The sequence below is a fragment of the Ochotona princeps genome, chromosome 18, assembly GCF_030435755.1.
Source record: "Ochotona princeps isolate mOchPri1 chromosome 18, mOchPri1.hap1, whole genome shotgun sequence".
NCBI classification, from domain to species: domain Eukaryota; kingdom Metazoa; phylum Chordata; class Mammalia; order Lagomorpha; family Ochotonidae; genus Ochotona; species Ochotona princeps.
In genome coordinates this window covers 45,817,626-45,834,209 of record NC_080849.1, presented here as the reverse complement: position 1 = coordinate 45,834,209, position 16,584 = coordinate 45,817,626, and the positions used below count along the sequence as shown (strand labels likewise).

General features: G+C 42.1%; 1 protein-coding gene across 8 annotated transcripts in view; it reads left to right on the top strand.

Annotated features, from left to right (window-relative positions):
• Positions 1-16,584, top strand: part of EPB41L3 (erythrocyte membrane protein band 4.1 like 3) — a 143,691-nt gene that overhangs the window by 91,502 nt on the left and 35,605 nt on the right. For all 8 annotated transcript variants that reach the window (XM_058677159.1, XM_058677166.1, XM_058677163.1 and 5 more), the window contains exons 6-8: positions 7,703-7,778; positions 10,130-10,348; positions 11,506-11,593. In XM_058677159.1, coding sequence (XP_058533142.1) covers positions 7,703-7,778; positions 10,130-10,348; positions 11,506-11,593 — 383 coding nt within the window. The remainder of the gene's footprint in view (positions 1-7,702; positions 7,779-10,129; positions 10,349-11,505; positions 11,594-16,584) is intronic.

Below are 16,584 nucleotides of genomic sequence, written 5' to 3'. Positions count from 1 at the left end.
CTTAATTATTAATGTCAAATTAAGTCTAAGTGCCACAAATACATACAAGTCAAGCCCAGAGTATTCATTTGGTAATTTAGAAATACAAGTCAGACTAAGGTCTGTCGTCCAGTAAGTCCCTTAAGGGGAGTTAAGAAAGGTCTGTTTACGTAGTGGGCTTTGTGCATAACAAGTTAAGCTGCCACTTGGCATGCCCACCCTTCCTGTCAGAGTCCCAACCCACTTCCAACTCAGCTGATGCTGTGTGCAACGAGGGAGGCAGCAGCTGGGGGTTTACGTACTCGCAGGGTCATGCCAGCCACGTGGGAGAACTGGATGTGGAGTCCTTGGATTCTGGCCTCAGCCTGGTGCAGCCCCCGCTGTTGATGCATGTAGAATGAGCCAGTGCATGAAAGCACTGTTTTTCTTTTACTCACTCTGCCTTTCAAATAAAACATTAAAGAAAAAGCATATATTCTGTAATGCATGGAACAAGTTGCGTGTCTCACAAGAGTATGAAAAGGAACTTCTAAATCTTACTAAAAATTAAATGGAGTTAAAGTGAAACAACCTTTTTCAGCAAGTCCAGATGAGCAGAAACTTAAACAATTGAGCAATAAACTGTACTGGTGATCATGCGCCCTTGGCTGAGGGAGAAATTTGAGCAATGCTTTAGGAAGGCAAACTGGTCAGTGTTCATTCAAATTAAAAAGTCCTTGTTGACCCTCAGATTTCCTTGGAGAAATGTACTCACCATATCTATTGGGGAAAAAGGTGTGTAAACACATCGAAGTTCATTATTAAGCTTTTTGCAATGACAGAGAGCTACAAACAAATATTCATTTATACCATGGAGTGGTCAAATAAATAATCTTAGCCCTTATTACCAAAAGTCAATCTGCAGAATAATATCTACCACATTTATTGTTAAAAGCTTAGGTATATGAAAGGTCTTCCGGAAGTTCATGGGTAGTATGCAAATGAAAAGAAATACATGTGGATTTAATTTTTGGCACCAAAATAAATGTATCTTTTAATTCCATTTCCCCCCACACCTTTGAAGCACCCTGGTGCGTACATGGGGAACTTTTGCAAGACATGCGAGATAATAACAATGCTGGCATGCAATATACAGGAAGATGAGAAGGAGGAGTTTAGTTTTATTTTTAACTTTTATTTTTACCTCAAGCATGAATAATCTTTATGATTTAAAATAATTATTTTAAGCAGTTCTTATTTTATCCATAAAACCTTGATTAATTTTTCTGAACAACTAATTCTAGTGGAAGAATAGACTCAGGACCAGTTCACACAAAACCTCATTCCCTTTGAATTTTCATCAGTTAAGTCCTAAGGTAATCCAAATGCCTGAATACTAATAAAGGTACTTAGTAGTAAGCAGTTTGAAATAACTTCATAGCAAATACTATTGCCAAAGGGGTGGAAATCACTCTACTCCTAGATATTAAAGACTTTACTGATGATTTATATCATTAAAACCTCATTTTACTATACATGTAGAGAAATTTGATGATGGTACTCAATAATGAAGCTAACAGAAAATGACAGTGAATTAGTTGGAGAGAAATAATTCAATTGGGATTTTTAAAACAGGGATAGCTATGGCTATGATCAAGAAAAGTAATGAGAACTGTTTTTCCTTATTCTGAAATTCAGGATAGTGAGTAAACGTGAAAGATTTTTCTGGAAGGTGGTGATTATTTCTTTGTACATATGTTCCTGGGCTCGTCTGATGAGCAAAATGTTGTGCTAGTTAATAACCACAGAGCCTTGCATGGTGTATGGTAAAGTGTCCAGTGCTGAATGATTGCTGTTGGGAGAAAAGCTGTACCAACTAGCATTCCCTTCTGTTGTTCATGGAATTGTTTCTTGCATTAACTTCCAATTTCTGTTGTCCCCTGTCCTCCTTTCTACAAGAAGAAAACCAAAGGGGTAATCAGAACATGAAATTGAAGGGATATTTTCATGATGCAGTCTCTATGACAACCACGTGAAGAAAACTGACAATCTTACATAGAAGGGAGGAGACAAGAAAAAATGGGTGTATTTCTAAATTTAGATTTTTTTTTTACTGATATTGAACATTTTGTTGAGTACCTGTTGGCCATTTATGTATCTTTGTTGGAGAAATCTATGTTTAGCTCTATTGTCCCAGTTTTAATTGAACTCTGTTTTTCTACTATAAAGTTTGTTGTATATTCTGGATATTAGCCACTTGTTAGATATGTAACTGGCAAGTATTTTCTCCCATTCTTTCAGTTGTTTCTTCACACTGATGATTGTTTTCTGTGCTGTGTAGAAGTCTTTAGTTTCATGAAATGCCATTTGTGAATTTTTTAATTCGTTTCCTATGGTTTTAAGGTTTGATCCAGAAAAATCCTTGTCCATTTTAGTGGTCTTTCTTATAATACTTTCAAAAGTTTCAAGTCTTATATTTATGTCTTGGATCCACTTGGAGTTGATATTTTTATATAGTGAAAAGGAAGCCTAGTTTAATTTTCTTACATATGGGTATCTGATTTGTGGAAAACTCTATCCTTTTTTTTCATTTCATATTTACATCTTGGTCAAAGATTAGTTGGCCAGGGGTGCATGGGTTTAGTTATGGTCTCTTTGCTATCTTTTTGATGCCATTACCATGCTGTTTTTACAACTGTAACATTGGAACATGTTTTAAAGTCAGATATTATAATGCTTCCTGCTTTGTTCATTTTATTTCACTTTGGTTTGGCTAGTCAGGTTCTTCTGTGGCCCCCTACAACACATTTTAGTAGTGATTTTTCTACTTTCTGAGAAAAAAAAATTCATTGGCATTTTGATAAGGGTTGCACTGAATCTGTAAATCACTTTGGATAGATTGCACGTTTTAACAGTGTTACTTCTTCCCATCTGTAAGCATGAGATGTCTTTCCATTTGTGGATGTGTGTCCTCTTCAGTGCGTCTACTCTTTGTACCTTTGATTATAGGGATTTTTCCTTCTTTTGATTAAATGGTTGTGCCTAGGTATTTTTTGGCAGCTGTTAGAAGTGGGATCGCTTTCCTGATTGCTTTTTCATGTGACTTCATGTTACAACACTACTGAGTTTCGATGTTGACTTTGTATCCTGCAGTTTTGCTGAAGAGAATGTGTGTCACCTGTTGTTTCCCATCCGTTAAAATACTCTGTTGTCAAAACGTGTGTTGTAGGCTCAGCTTGGTAGCCTAGTGCTGAATTCCTCACCGCACATGTGCTGGGATCCCATATGGGTGTCAGTTCCTGTCCCACCCTCTCCACTTTCCTTCCTGCACCCTGCTTGTGGCCTGGGAAAGCAGTTGGGCACGGCCCAGATCCTTGGGACCCTGCAGCTGCGTGGAGACCTGGCAGAGACTCTTAGCTCCTGGCTTCGGATGGGCTCAGCTCCAACCACCGAGGCCTCTTGGGGAGTGAATGGAAGATCGTTCTCTCTGTGTCTTCTTCTCTCTGTAAATCTGACTTTCCAATAAAACAAACAAACAAATAATGTGCATCCTGCTAAGATAGAGCAATGTTATCCTATTGGGTGTAATTATTGCAGCATCACTTCCTCTTCTTGAATCTCAAGGATAAAAGGATTCTTCTCTCCTTATCGTGCTCTTAGTACACAGAGTATTTCTACAATAAGGTCTTTAACAGAAGCAAGAGCAGAGTGATGGCAGTTTTAAGTTATAAATAGCAGAGTACATTCTGAAACTTAAAAGCTTGTTCTTTTATGCATTCCAGATCCTGAACCTTTTAATATCTTGTGATTATAAATGTAGTATATTTATTATATAGAGCATATACATACTCGTATAATAATTTAATCACATGAATGCTGCATTCTTTAAAATTTTTAAGATTGGGCTTGCACAGAAGGCTGAAATTAGAATGTTTGTTTGTTTGTTTGTTTGTTTTGGTAAGAATGGATTCCCCTCAGCATCAGTTTTTTTATGTATCATACATTTGTAATTTAAAATCCTACATCAGCATGTAGAAATACTCATTTCATTGTGTTCAAGGTATTTCGTTTTCTCTTTTCACCAGGGCCCTCATCTGAGCAGAGACAGGGTTGCAAGCTCATTCATTGTTGATTTGTTTCTCCAGGTTCTTTATGGGCCACTGTACCTGGGGTTTAACTCACGCCTTTCTTCAGTTTTCAGGTTGTGAGCCTCAATTAGCTAGATTACAGTTTCTATAAGCTTACCCATCATTTTCAAAATGTCCTGAGAGACCTGTAATTATTAGTAGGAGTAACTTTTAGTTTTGTTCTGAAGCCCATTTTTTTAGAATAATTACAAAATTTTTCAAAATTCAGGTTTTCCGCCTTTACAAAAATAAATAAGCCAACAGAGAGGTTCCTGTGCTATGTTCCGAATCTCTGGAATGAATATCTCTGGAACTGGCATTTTAACAAGCGTCTCGGGGACTTGCTGGGCCCATTATGTTTTATAACTGGTTTTTCCTGGAATAAGAGTTTTTGCATCAAAATGTCTTTTCTGTTCTTTTGCTATATATATTGGTTTCCCAATTTATAATTTTCTCCTTGATTTTATAAGATTATTTAATTATATTACAAAATAACTCATTGGTTTCAAGGTATACTTTGAAATGGATAAAAATGATAAAAGAACAATAAATCCATTTCCGTTTAACTACTCTATTATATTTAATTCCACTTCCTCAGAAGAAAGCAAGCTGTCATTTTGAACCTTATTATTATTGGCTACAATCAAAAAGATCTATTTTTTTTAAAGATTTTTTTTTTACTGGAAAATCAGATTTACAGAGAGAAGGAAAGACAGAGGAAAGATCTCCCACCTGCTGACTCATTCCCCAAGTGGCCACAATGGCCATAGCTGAACCCATCTGAAGCCAGAAGCCAGGAATCTACTCAGTCTCCCACGTGGGTGCAGTCCCAATGCTTTGGGCTGTCCTCGACTGCTTTTCCAGACCACAAACAGGGAGCTGGATGGGAAGAAGAGCAGCCAGGACACAAACTGGTGCCCATATGGGATCCCAGCCGCATGCGTGGTGAGGACTTTAGCCACTGTGCCAGGCCCAAAGTTGAGTAGGAATTGATAGGAAAGTGACACCAAGTAAGACTGCAGTTTAGAATAGGAAATGTTTTTGAAAATAGTAAGGGAAACAATCACTAGAAATATATTTGGCTGGCAAATATTACAGGTTTTTAATTCCTCTAGCCTTCAATAACATATTGAGTGGTGTTAAAAGGATAGTGAACAGCGAATGATTGCTGATCTTTGTCCTGTGGAATCTTAAATGCGCTGCAAACAGTAGTGTCAGAATTAACTGTTTGGACCAGTGTGATGCAGTGGTTTGAGCCACTGATCATGAGGCTGGCATCCCGTGTGAGAACACCGGTTTGACTCGTGGATGCTCTACTTTTGATCAGGCTTCCTATAACTGCACTGCAGAGGCAGCAGATGCATAGGGACAGGTGAAAGATGGCCAGCCCTGGCTGTTGAATCTTTGGGGAGTGAACCAGCAGCTAGGAAAACTAGTTTCTCTCTCTCTCTCTCATGGCCTTTCAAATAAATATTATCTAAAAGGAAGTTCATGGAAAAAAAAAAGATTTGAATGTTAATGTGCATATCCCATGAACTTAAAAAAAAATGAACCACAATGAGAAATCTATTCCATTTATGACAGAAGTGTAGGGAACTAGTGAAGCTAAGTCTAGATACTCGGGGCGAAAAAAAATACAGCAGTTCAAACAAAAAGCCAAATAATGTTGGCAGAACTGGACCTTGCTTCTGAGAGTTTGAGCAGGAAGAAATCATGGAGAAACGGAGTTTCTAGTGGTCCTTTAGTTGGAAGCAAGTGGCACTTGGCAGCGTTAGGGGAGAGTGTTCAAAGCACCAGGTCACAAAATCATGGAGTGAGAGTGAGCCTGTGGCTGTGAGTGAGGAAGTACAGGGGACAGGCTTCCAGTTTGGGTACCAGGGAGACTGGGAGGGACTTTCTGAGTAGGCAGAATACAGACGGGACTTCCACTGTGGAGCCAGTAGTGTGCTGCTGCGGTGGAGAGAAGTATATGCAGCGAAACAGACAGGAACTTCCCAGCCTGGGGTAACTCAGTGCATGCGGAGAGCAAAAGAAGGGAACAAGGCAAGTTGAAGGAGTGATCAGGTCACACTGAGTGAGTGGTATCGGCAAGGACGAAAGGGTGTGATTTCCATGTCTGTACTGATAAATCACTCACTGTTAGCCACTGATGAAAGGCAGACCTTACTAAGGCTTAGGCAGTGTTTCAGGGATGTGAGTGGATGGTGCAGAATGTAGAGAGCCGTAGGCTCACCTCTCTAGGCTCTGCAGAGAGAGCACGTCCTGCTGTGAATGGCACCGGATGATGGCTAAATCCTGGGCGAAGGGGAGTTGTGTGAGGGTTCCAGGAGAAACAGAATGAACATGTAAGTTTATTTTGGTGGAAAAAAAAAAACATAGTAGCTTTTCATAATATATGTTGTCATGATTTTTAAAGGCCCCTTGTATACTTAGGTATCTATTTCATTAGAAATTTCTCCGAACAAGGGAAAAATTTTCAGCTTCCCATATAGACCTTTGGCTGGGGCAGCACTGTGCTGCTGCAAGTTAAGCCACTGCTGGGACACCCACCTCTCACATTGCAGTGCCTGGAGGGAATCCAGCTACTCCAATCCAGCTTCCTGCTAGTGTTCTTCCGAGGCAACAGATGATGGCCCAGAATTTATGTTGCTGTCATGTGCATGAGATACCTGCATGAATTTCCTGGCTCCTGCTTTCAACCTTACATAGCCCTGATTGTTACTGTTTCAGACATTTGGAGAGTGCACTCACTGGTTAAAGATTCTCTTCTCTCTCTCTCTTTCTCTGCCATTCTGCCTCTCAAATAAGTCTTTTTTAAAAAATCAGAAATAGCAGCCTCTTTTGTCATGTAGTAAAAAAAGCTTCAGTCTGCAACACAGGCCAGTTTGAGTCCTGACTCTTCCACTTCTGATCCTGCTCCCAGGTCATGTGCCTGGGAAGGCAGCAGAGCATAGAGGATGTACTTGGGCCCCTGAATCCACGTGAGACATCCAAAGGAAGGTCCTGGATTCACACCAACCCAGCTCCAGCTGTTACAGCCATTTGGGGAATGAGCTAATGGTCAGAGGTTATCTCTCTCTCTGTAATTCTGCCTTTCCAAAAAAATAATCTTTTAAAAAACTCACAAATACAAATTTTGAATAGTTCCTTGCGTTTATAATAGGAAGAACTAGTAACACAACAGGACAAAGAAAATGGGAATTTTGTCTGTGGTATTAGTGTGAGCTATTCAGAACTTCAAGACAATGTAAATGCAGTCCATGCTGGACTTATCTGATCGGGATTAGCACATCATTCACTGTTGTTCTTTCCTCTGAGGCGTTACCTTTGATCCTTAGAAAGGGAGGAAGCTGGGTCAATTTCTGTGGCAGTTTAGAAGTGCCATTGAAGGATTCGATTGAAGATTAGAACAAAAATAAATTTCTGACTTATCTGTGAGATTCATGGAACAGAGACCTCCTTGTTTTCCGGTAGTGATCAGTGTCCAGGCTGTTCGTATTCAGCATTACGGCTGTTTTGACTATCAATTCAAATCAAAAGTATAAGGAGATTTCCTAAACTTCTACTGGGATCTTTACTTTTTTATTTATTTATTTATTTATTTGCCATCCCTACAGGTGGTGCTTGGCACTTTTCATTTAATGTGAAATTTTACCCACCAGACCCTGCCCAGCTGTCGGAAGATATCACCAGGTACTTGAAAGCTGGCTGTAATTTTCTTGGGAGGCAAAACTGGGGAGGTGGGCCTCTCTTAAATGCTCCAGAGCAGAAAGGAGTCTACCTCTCCCAGGCTCACAATCAATCCCACTCGAGTGGCAAGCGGAAGACAACTCCATGAAAACTAAACATCCGAGGAGAGGAGCTGCCAGACCCCATTTCTCAGAGCCGACTGGGTGGTGCTAACCCGTGACTTCCCCTGCCCGGCCCTGGTGGGAACACCTGCACCGTGGAGATGCTGCCATCCTCCCACCAGAGTCAGACTGGATAGAGTCCAGCCCGAAGGGATGGAGCAGTTCTAGCAGCCCTGCTTTACAGCAGACTAAAAATGTCTTTAAGAGGCCTCTGTGGTTTATGTAACTATTTTGATACTTGACAGCTATTTTTAAAATTCACACGCACAGACACATAAACGCATGTGAATTTAGGAATTTACTTTCTGTGCCCTGCGTATATAAGCAACGTGATTATTTTGGGGGAGGTAGGGAACACTAGAAAACGCATCCAACGTCAGTCTATTCCAGCTTGTGAGTGGGCCTAGAATGTCAATAAGATCCCTTCGGAAAGCTACATGAGGTGTCTAAGCTGTACTGGATGCTCTACCACATCAGAGACGCGGTGGGCTGCAGCGCCCGGTGCTGGGAGCTGGTTGTTGGTGAGGTGAGGATGCTGGCAGATCACACCGTGGTGGGGATCTGGTGCAGATGCCAGCTTTATGCTGTGTGCCCACGTGGGGGCTGGGGCTGGGGCTTTCTCCCTGGCCTCCTTTAAAAGGGCTCTTCCATTCTCAAAGCTGCCATCCTCATGACTAAATCCCCTCCCAAATTTACTCCCCAGCACACACTCCATTTGTCAACCTCTGGAGCAGAACTTCAAGAAATGAATTGGGTGAAAGGGAAGACACAGAGTTCCATCCACTGGTCTAGTTTGGAAGGCTATGACCGGTTAGAGCAATTTGGCTTGCTGTGGGCAGGATTTTCTGCGTAAACCTCACATCCTGCTTTGGAAGACTTTTTCTCAAAAGGGAATTTACTTGGAACAGCTTCAGTCACTTGCTAGGCTTAAACTCATCTCACCAGACATATGTATTAGAAGAAGGATATCAATTAGTTCCACAGGCTTTCCTTTATATTTGTACTACATCCGAGAAAATTCATAATTTCTTATGTAAAGATTCTTCTTAGTCAATATTGAAGAATGATTTAATTATGGCTAATTGATAACTAGAGAGCCTATTATTCTAGGATTTGAAAATTTAGTGCATGATTCCTTTCTGTCAACTTGGGTAATGTTTGTCGAGCCTGTTAAATGTTTAAGAATTTTTGTGTCTGGATTACATGAATTTTCCTTGAAATGCCAGCATAAAATCATACACAGAGCAGGTCGTAAGCCTTGATTGCAGTCCCCTGCGTACCACGTTGGCGGTTAATCTCTATGAAAGATACAAGGTTTTATTATCATATGTGTATGCCATGCCGTGATAGGTAGCATTGAAACTCACCAATGTTAATGCTTTCCTTGGGATCTTTGAGAGTAAGCATACCATGTGTAAATCTTCAAAGCAAAGTAACACGACAAATTGGCCATTAGAGATCTTCTTATTTTGTGACAACATTATATGAAAAGGCAGTGCGTTTCACCAGTTTAGACCTACTTCCAGTGACCAATTCTCAGATTTTAAGTCATAATTCTCCAGAACCAGTCTTCATGTTTGTTAGCATGAAGGAAGCTACTCATTTTTAAAAGTGAGAAATGCAGACAAGCAAAATTATTAGCAGTTTTACTGAAGAGCTGTCCGGTTAGGAACACACCAGTGGAGGACAGAGTTTAATAACACATTGCCATGGAGTCGCCTAAAATCCATCCGGGTCATGTGACAAGACCTACCATCCGGATGTCAACACACGACTTCCTTAAGATAATTGGGGCTTAATAATTACAATTAGAAGCTTCATTTTTGTGTCACCATTCCCCTAGCAAAGGATTTTGGGAGTTCCCTTGGGGGTTATTTGCTTTTCAAAATTATTTTGAAAGATGTTGGTAGAATATGTCTCTAGATTGATTTTACTCTGCGCTTTATTGATAAACTATCCTACTACAAATATTGACTTGCAATTTGAGGACCTTAACTATTACACGTACAGCCAAGTATTTTTCCGTAATAACTGTTTCAAATACAGATCCTGTAGCTATCAAAGTGTTGGAAAATTTTTCCTACAGAAGTTATTCAGCAGGGACAAATAGTTCACCTCCAATGTAGACCAAATGATCTCCTTTTCAAACACGCTGACGCTGGCTCCTGGTTCTGTCCTCTCGGTCCCCGGAAGGTACTACCTCTGCTTACAGTTGCGTGATGACATCGTGTCTGGAAGGCTGCCCTGCTCTTTTGTGACCCTTGCCCTGCTGGGCTCCTACACTGTCCAGTCAGAACTCGGAGACTATGACCCAGACGAATGCGGGAACGATTACATTAGCGAGTTCCGCTTTGCACCGAACCACACGAAAGAACTGGAAGATAAAGTAATCGAATTGCACAAGAGCCACAGGTTAGTGGCAGGAATCCCGGGAGCACTGCTTTGTTATGCCTTGACTTAGGAGCGTCACCTCGGCCACCCATCCCCATAGTACCGATTTCTGTATCTTTAGGAATTAGGCATGCTGTGAAGGTCTGTACCTGGAAAAATCCCAGGCTAGGTACTCACCCTCAGCAAGTCCAGGCGTTCATCGGAATGAACACATAATGAACATATCCCAAGGCTGTTTGTCTCATAGTCCTCCCTCCCTGCAAGTTGAATAGCCCTATCTAAAATACCTGGATCCAGAAGTGTTTCTCATTTGGAAATTTTTGCATGTCTTGGCAATGGAACACAACTCTAAGCCCAAAATTCATTTCTGTTTCATATAGCCCCAGGGCACATAACTTGAAAGTAATTTTATGTAATATTAATGTAAGAGCCCTTTCAAAAGTTTGAAGAAAATGGAATTAAAACCTGAGTTAATTTGGGTCCTAAAAAGTTTTAACATCCATACACAATTGTTTTTATTTGTTTTCATCTGTGCCTTTCCATGAACAGTCCTGTGTGTCTTATACACATGGCTCAGAGGTAATTGTGTATGTTTTTAGCACAACGGTGTTTTGTCCCTGGCCTGTCACATACATCGGTTGTGGAATTTTCCACTTGAAGTGAATCTGGGCACTCAAAAAGTTTTGTATTTTGGGTTGTGTAGTTTTGGATTAAGGATGCTTGGCCAGGTATAGAACATGAGTCTGCTGTTAACTTGGTGGGGCTTTCTTAGCAAATGGCAGGGAGATCATTGGGAAATTTAAAGCCTTGCCATGCAGCGGAAAAGCAACTGACTACTTTTAATTTTTTAAAAAAAACCTCTATTCATTTGACGTGGCAAGGCAGAGAGAGTTGGTTCCCACCTGCTGACTTAGTCACCACAGGTGCCGGGGATGGGAAGATGGTCTCTTGTGAGGGTGATGGAAGCCAGCTGCTTGAGCCACTGTGGCTGCCTCTTCTGGCCTGGATTAGCAGGAAGCCAGAACTGTGTGGGACCCAGCTGTGCCAGTGTGGGGTGCTGCATCCTAACTGGACTGTATCCCCTCGGACAAATTGCTGCCCATGTTTTTTTGTGATACTGAACACCAACTGATTAGAAGGTAAAGCAACCTTGTAACAGAACTTTTTCTCCTTGTCAGAGGAATGACACCGGCTGAAGCAGAGATGCATTTTTTGGAAAATGCCAAGAAACTCTCCATGTATGGGGTGGATTTACATCATGCCAAGGTATGCCCCTTTGAACCCCAGGCTTTCTGTGTGATTTGGATAATTCAGTGTTGAGGTCGCCATAAGCAAGTACTTGTTACTTGTGTTAATGTAAATGGACAGTTGGAGAGTTCCAGTCAGTATACATCCTTTAAGCCTTACTCCGTAAAGGCAAGCCCAGCTTTCCTACCTGTACTGAGGGGTTTACTCATTGTGGCTCAAATTTGCACTGTGCTCTAGTCGAGCCTACACACAGGCAGTGGAAGGCAAGGCTCTATGTCATTGCCTGCTAGTTCTCTTAGAAACTTCCTTGACTTAACAAGCTCTCCGCACCGCCTGCCTCCCTGCCTCTCTGCCAGGGCGATATCTCCTGCTCTCGGGGGACCAGCAACCTTGGCTCCCACCAGGACCTGTCTGTGCCTTTACCCCGAATACACCCACGTCAGGACTGTCCTGTTCTTTCCTGTCTGGCTGGCCAAGATCCAAGTGTCACATCTGTTACCTCTTTGGTACTAGGTATGCCCCCATTCTGGGCAGCCCCTGGGCACTCGGTGAGTTCATGTGCTATTGAAAGAACCCTATCACTAAGGTTTTAAGTACTCTGACAAATAAGCAGCACTTTAAGATTAAAAGCGTTATCTTCATGTTTGACTAAAATTAGCCTCGGTGCCTGGTGATTGAGGGATGTGTCTTGGGGTTGGAATCTCAGGAAAACAAACAGGGGTTGGAATTAGATGGTAGGATGGCACGTTTGGATACAGGGGAGCGGCTTTACAGCATGCCATGCTTTTTCTAGAATTTTTGTCCTTTTATCTAAGAGAGAATGGGTGTGCAGCCTACAAGTCTACTATTTAAGCAGCCATGGATAAAAGGAAATTTTTTTTTTTGGAAATACAGGGCAGCTTTAATGAAGACTTTCAGCCACAGAAGCATATGAAATTTGAGCCTCCTAGGGTGGATTCAGGGATTTGGGCAGCATTAAAAATCAGGTCAATATTTGCAGTTCAGGAAGGTTGCTTGTGATTGGGGCTGACGAGATAACATCACTGCTGTAGAGATGTGAATTTAACCTCTGATGGACAGAGTGAGTCACCAATTTCACGGTCTGGGACTCACGAGCACATGGGGTGACAGGCTGCCAGTCGAGTGAGCCTCTTGGGGACCTGGTTAGGACCTGGAAATGAAGAGCATTCAGCTGGCCCAATTCGAGCAAATCGGTCCACACCTGCCCCTGAGGATCCACGGGGCAGACGTTGAGCATCTGCAGCTTGTGCTGGTCATGGGTGTCAGGGTGGGCTGGCAGTGGAGAGACAGACTTTATCCACAGTGTGCTTAGACAGGAACATACTGGCTACAAGCCCAGCAGAAGTAAAACTGGTCATGTGTGTGGTTGCTTTGGATATTTCACTGGGGAGCAGCCTAGTACCCCAGTATCAGCAGCACTTCTGAGGTCTGGCAGAGTTTTTCCCAGGGTGGCACTGGTCCACGGTGCCCAGCTCTCTGATGTTTGTGTGCAGTTGTAGCAGCAGATGCAGCCCTGGTTTCCACTTACCTTGTACCAAGATAGCAAAGTTTTTATTATTATTATTATTTTATGACAGGTATGAGTTAGGATCAGGTCTGCAAATTACAAATCAGGAAACGCGCTAAAGTTTTTTATTTCTCCAATAATATTTCCCTAGGTGGAGAAGAGATAAGAGTTCAAGAAGGAAATGAGGGTAGCCTGACAATTTGAGTGAATCTAAAGCTATTTTTAAATTACATCAGACACTGTGATTCACTTGCTGCCCAGAAAAAAATAAATAAATAGATAAAAGATTATGGCATACATTTAGGGAAGCATAGCTTGGGATGTAGAAATGTTCCTATTGGTACAAATAAGGTCACTTAGCATTGCTATGGCTACTGAATTTAAATGGATAGCTACTTTTTCACTCAATAATGTGATTTGAAATTAGGCCAATTAAAGAGCAAGAGAATTAAGGAAGTGCAAATGCAGCCTGTTACAGGATTTTATCTGAGTATTAAGTATAGCAGATGATTCAGTTACAGGCTCCATTTTTTCCTGCAACCACACTCCATCATGTCAAGAAGGAAATCGACCGGATCAGATTAGAGCTAATTTCCGGTTATGAGTGAGATGCTTCTCTCTTGATAGTAGGAAATGCCCTGTGCATTACGATCCATTTTACAATTCTGAATTGTGAATTTGGATTCCATAGCTGGGTCCCAAGAGTGAATGTCTCCGTGGAAATGAAGGCCCTAGCTTAGGGCAAATCTAAATATGCTGGGAAAAGCTATCCATGAATCTCTGTATTTTCTTTGGCAATCTTCCTCTGTTGCTCACTTAGTGGCAATCTTCATAGGCTTTGTGACAGTCACTTATTTCATGTTAAGAGTCTGGAAAGTGGATGTAGTCACGTGTTAGACATCCCATGGACCAAGTGATACCAAAAGGGGCAGCATTTGATGTTTTAGTCATTTTGTATTTAAAGACGTTTCTCTGGTAGTATTTGATCACTGCTGTTGTTGGTTTATTTGGACAACAGAGATCTCCCATCTACTGTGTGACTTCCCAAATGTTGCATTGGCTGGGCCAGGCCAACCTGAAGAAAGGAACTGGCAGATCACTCCAGGTGTCTTGCTTCACTGGCTGGACCCAAGTTCTTGTGCCATCAGTCCTGACCTCACAGGGTGGGCAGGAGCAGGGCCAGGATGCAAACCAGGCACTTTCCTGTGACAGGTGCCCGGGGCCTCTTTACTGCTGTGCCACATGCGTGCCTAGGGTGGCAGCGTGGGAACAGGGATTCCAAGTAGAGGGGGGCAGTGATAGACTCCAGGGCTGCCCTCTGGGCTCCCTGCTAGAGGGAGGAGAAATTTACTCAGTGAGGTGCACATGTCCCCAAGACAGATGGTTGCTACAGCCTTTGTTGCACAATGCTATATCAGGCTCAGTGGGCTTGTGGAAATTTCAGTGAGAAAAGTTAGAAAAGTTCCATTCTTAATTGCTGCACAATTTTTTTTTTTTTTTTTTTGCTGCACAATTTATGAAATAAGTTTTTCTCTTATTCCTGCCGTTTTCATTTTATTCATCAATGCATTTACTTAGTTGAAAGAGTTACACAGAGAGAAGAGACAGAGATCTTCCATCCACTGGTTCATTTTCTCCCCAGGTAGCCACAGTGGGGGTGCTGAGCCAGGCTGAAGCCAGGAGCCAGGAGTGTCATCCAAGTCTCCAACAAAGGTGGCCAGGGCCCAAGCACTTGGGCCATCCTCTGCTTTTTCTAGGCCATTCACAGGGAGCTGGATCTGAAGTGGAGCAGCCGGGACACAAACCAACATCCATATGGAGGCTTAATCCGACATGCCACAACACTGACTGGCCCATGTTTTTTATTCTTAAAAAACAAAACGAAACAACAACAACAAAAATGTAATGGCTAATCCATGTTGGGTATGCCTGTTAGGGCCATGAATTTACAAAGAGAAAACAACTTTGCTGCCATTTGTTCAGGGGTGTGTCAGTAGCAACAGGTTGATTTGGGGACGCAAAGAAGCCTATGTTGGATGGGACAAGAAGAGGAAGTGTCAGCACCTTCCTTATTTTTGAAGGGACACAGTTTTCTTCTAGTTCAAAGAGCCTAATATGACTCCAGCATTCCATATGGGCACTGGTTTATGACCCGGCTGCTCCACTTCCGATCCAGCTTCCTGCTGATGTGCCTGGAAAAAGCAACAAAACATGGCCCATGTGCTTGGGCCCCAGCACTCATAGGGGAGACCTAGAAGAAGCTCCCGATTCCTTATTTTGGTCTAGGTTGGATCCATCTGGGAAGTGAACCAGCAGATAGAAGATATCTCTGTCTTTCTTTCTTTGACTATAAATCTATCAAGGAAATAAATCTTTAGAGATTAGTAGTTGGTTTTCAGATAGATAATAATGAAAAAGATTTAAAAGACACATTCCCTCTTTAGGTCAAAGTCATATTCCCTAAACTTGTGTTTTATATAAAGAAGAAAAAAGTGGGTCCAAGGGCAGTTCTTTGAGCAGTCCTTCCGGTTTCTATGTTCTGTGCATAGCAGGAACCCATCGCTCACACTGATGAGCAGATGGGCTCTTTCCAAAGGATCAATAATAGCCACCCCGTCAGCATCCAGTATTGCTTTTTCCAATTAAAGTCCTTGATAAATGGTGGGCAGTTTCTCTTCAAATTTTATTATGTTGTAATATCCTGCCATCAAGCATTTCCACTCCTGTACAATAATTTGATATCTAATGGAGTAATGTGTTTCCAAGGTAAGATATTTCCTGTTACACTGATTATATTCTGTTTGAAAATTCAGTTTCTCAAGAGATAGACCAATATATTTATTAAGAACTTTAAAAAATATGTAACTTGGAAGCAGAGGCAGGGAGACGGAGAAGAAACAAGCTCTGCTATGTGCTACTTTATTCCCCCAAGAGCCCTCCATGGCCAGAGCTGGGCCACTCTGAAACTGGGAGCTTAATCCTGGCCTCCCACTAGGGTGACAGGAGTGAACGCAGCTGCTCGAGTGATCCCCACTGCCTTCAAGGATGCGCATTAGTAGGAAACTGGAATCAAGAGGCAAAGCCAGGACTCCAACCCAGGCGCTCGGCATGGGATGCGGATGTCCTAACAGGTGCCTTAACTACTGGGACAAATTCCCACCCCAGTGTATTTGTGTTTGATTCTCAACTGTCCAAGTTGGGCCTTGCATTGAGCCCACTGAGGAAATGACTCATCAGAAAGTGCATGAGTCAGCTTATCTTTGATTCCCCCCATCATCTTTGCTGATGTTTCACACTGACTTAAAACCAGGGATGGACTAAGGAGTGTGACAGAAAACCTGAGCATGGCTCCCTGGGTGTGACCTACCCATGACACGCTCTGTACCCTACTTTCACCCATTTGTGGGACAGTGGTTGGACCTCACCTTGCCTCTGCCCTTTGAGCCCATCCAAGGGCACCAGCTGTGTTCATTCCACCCTG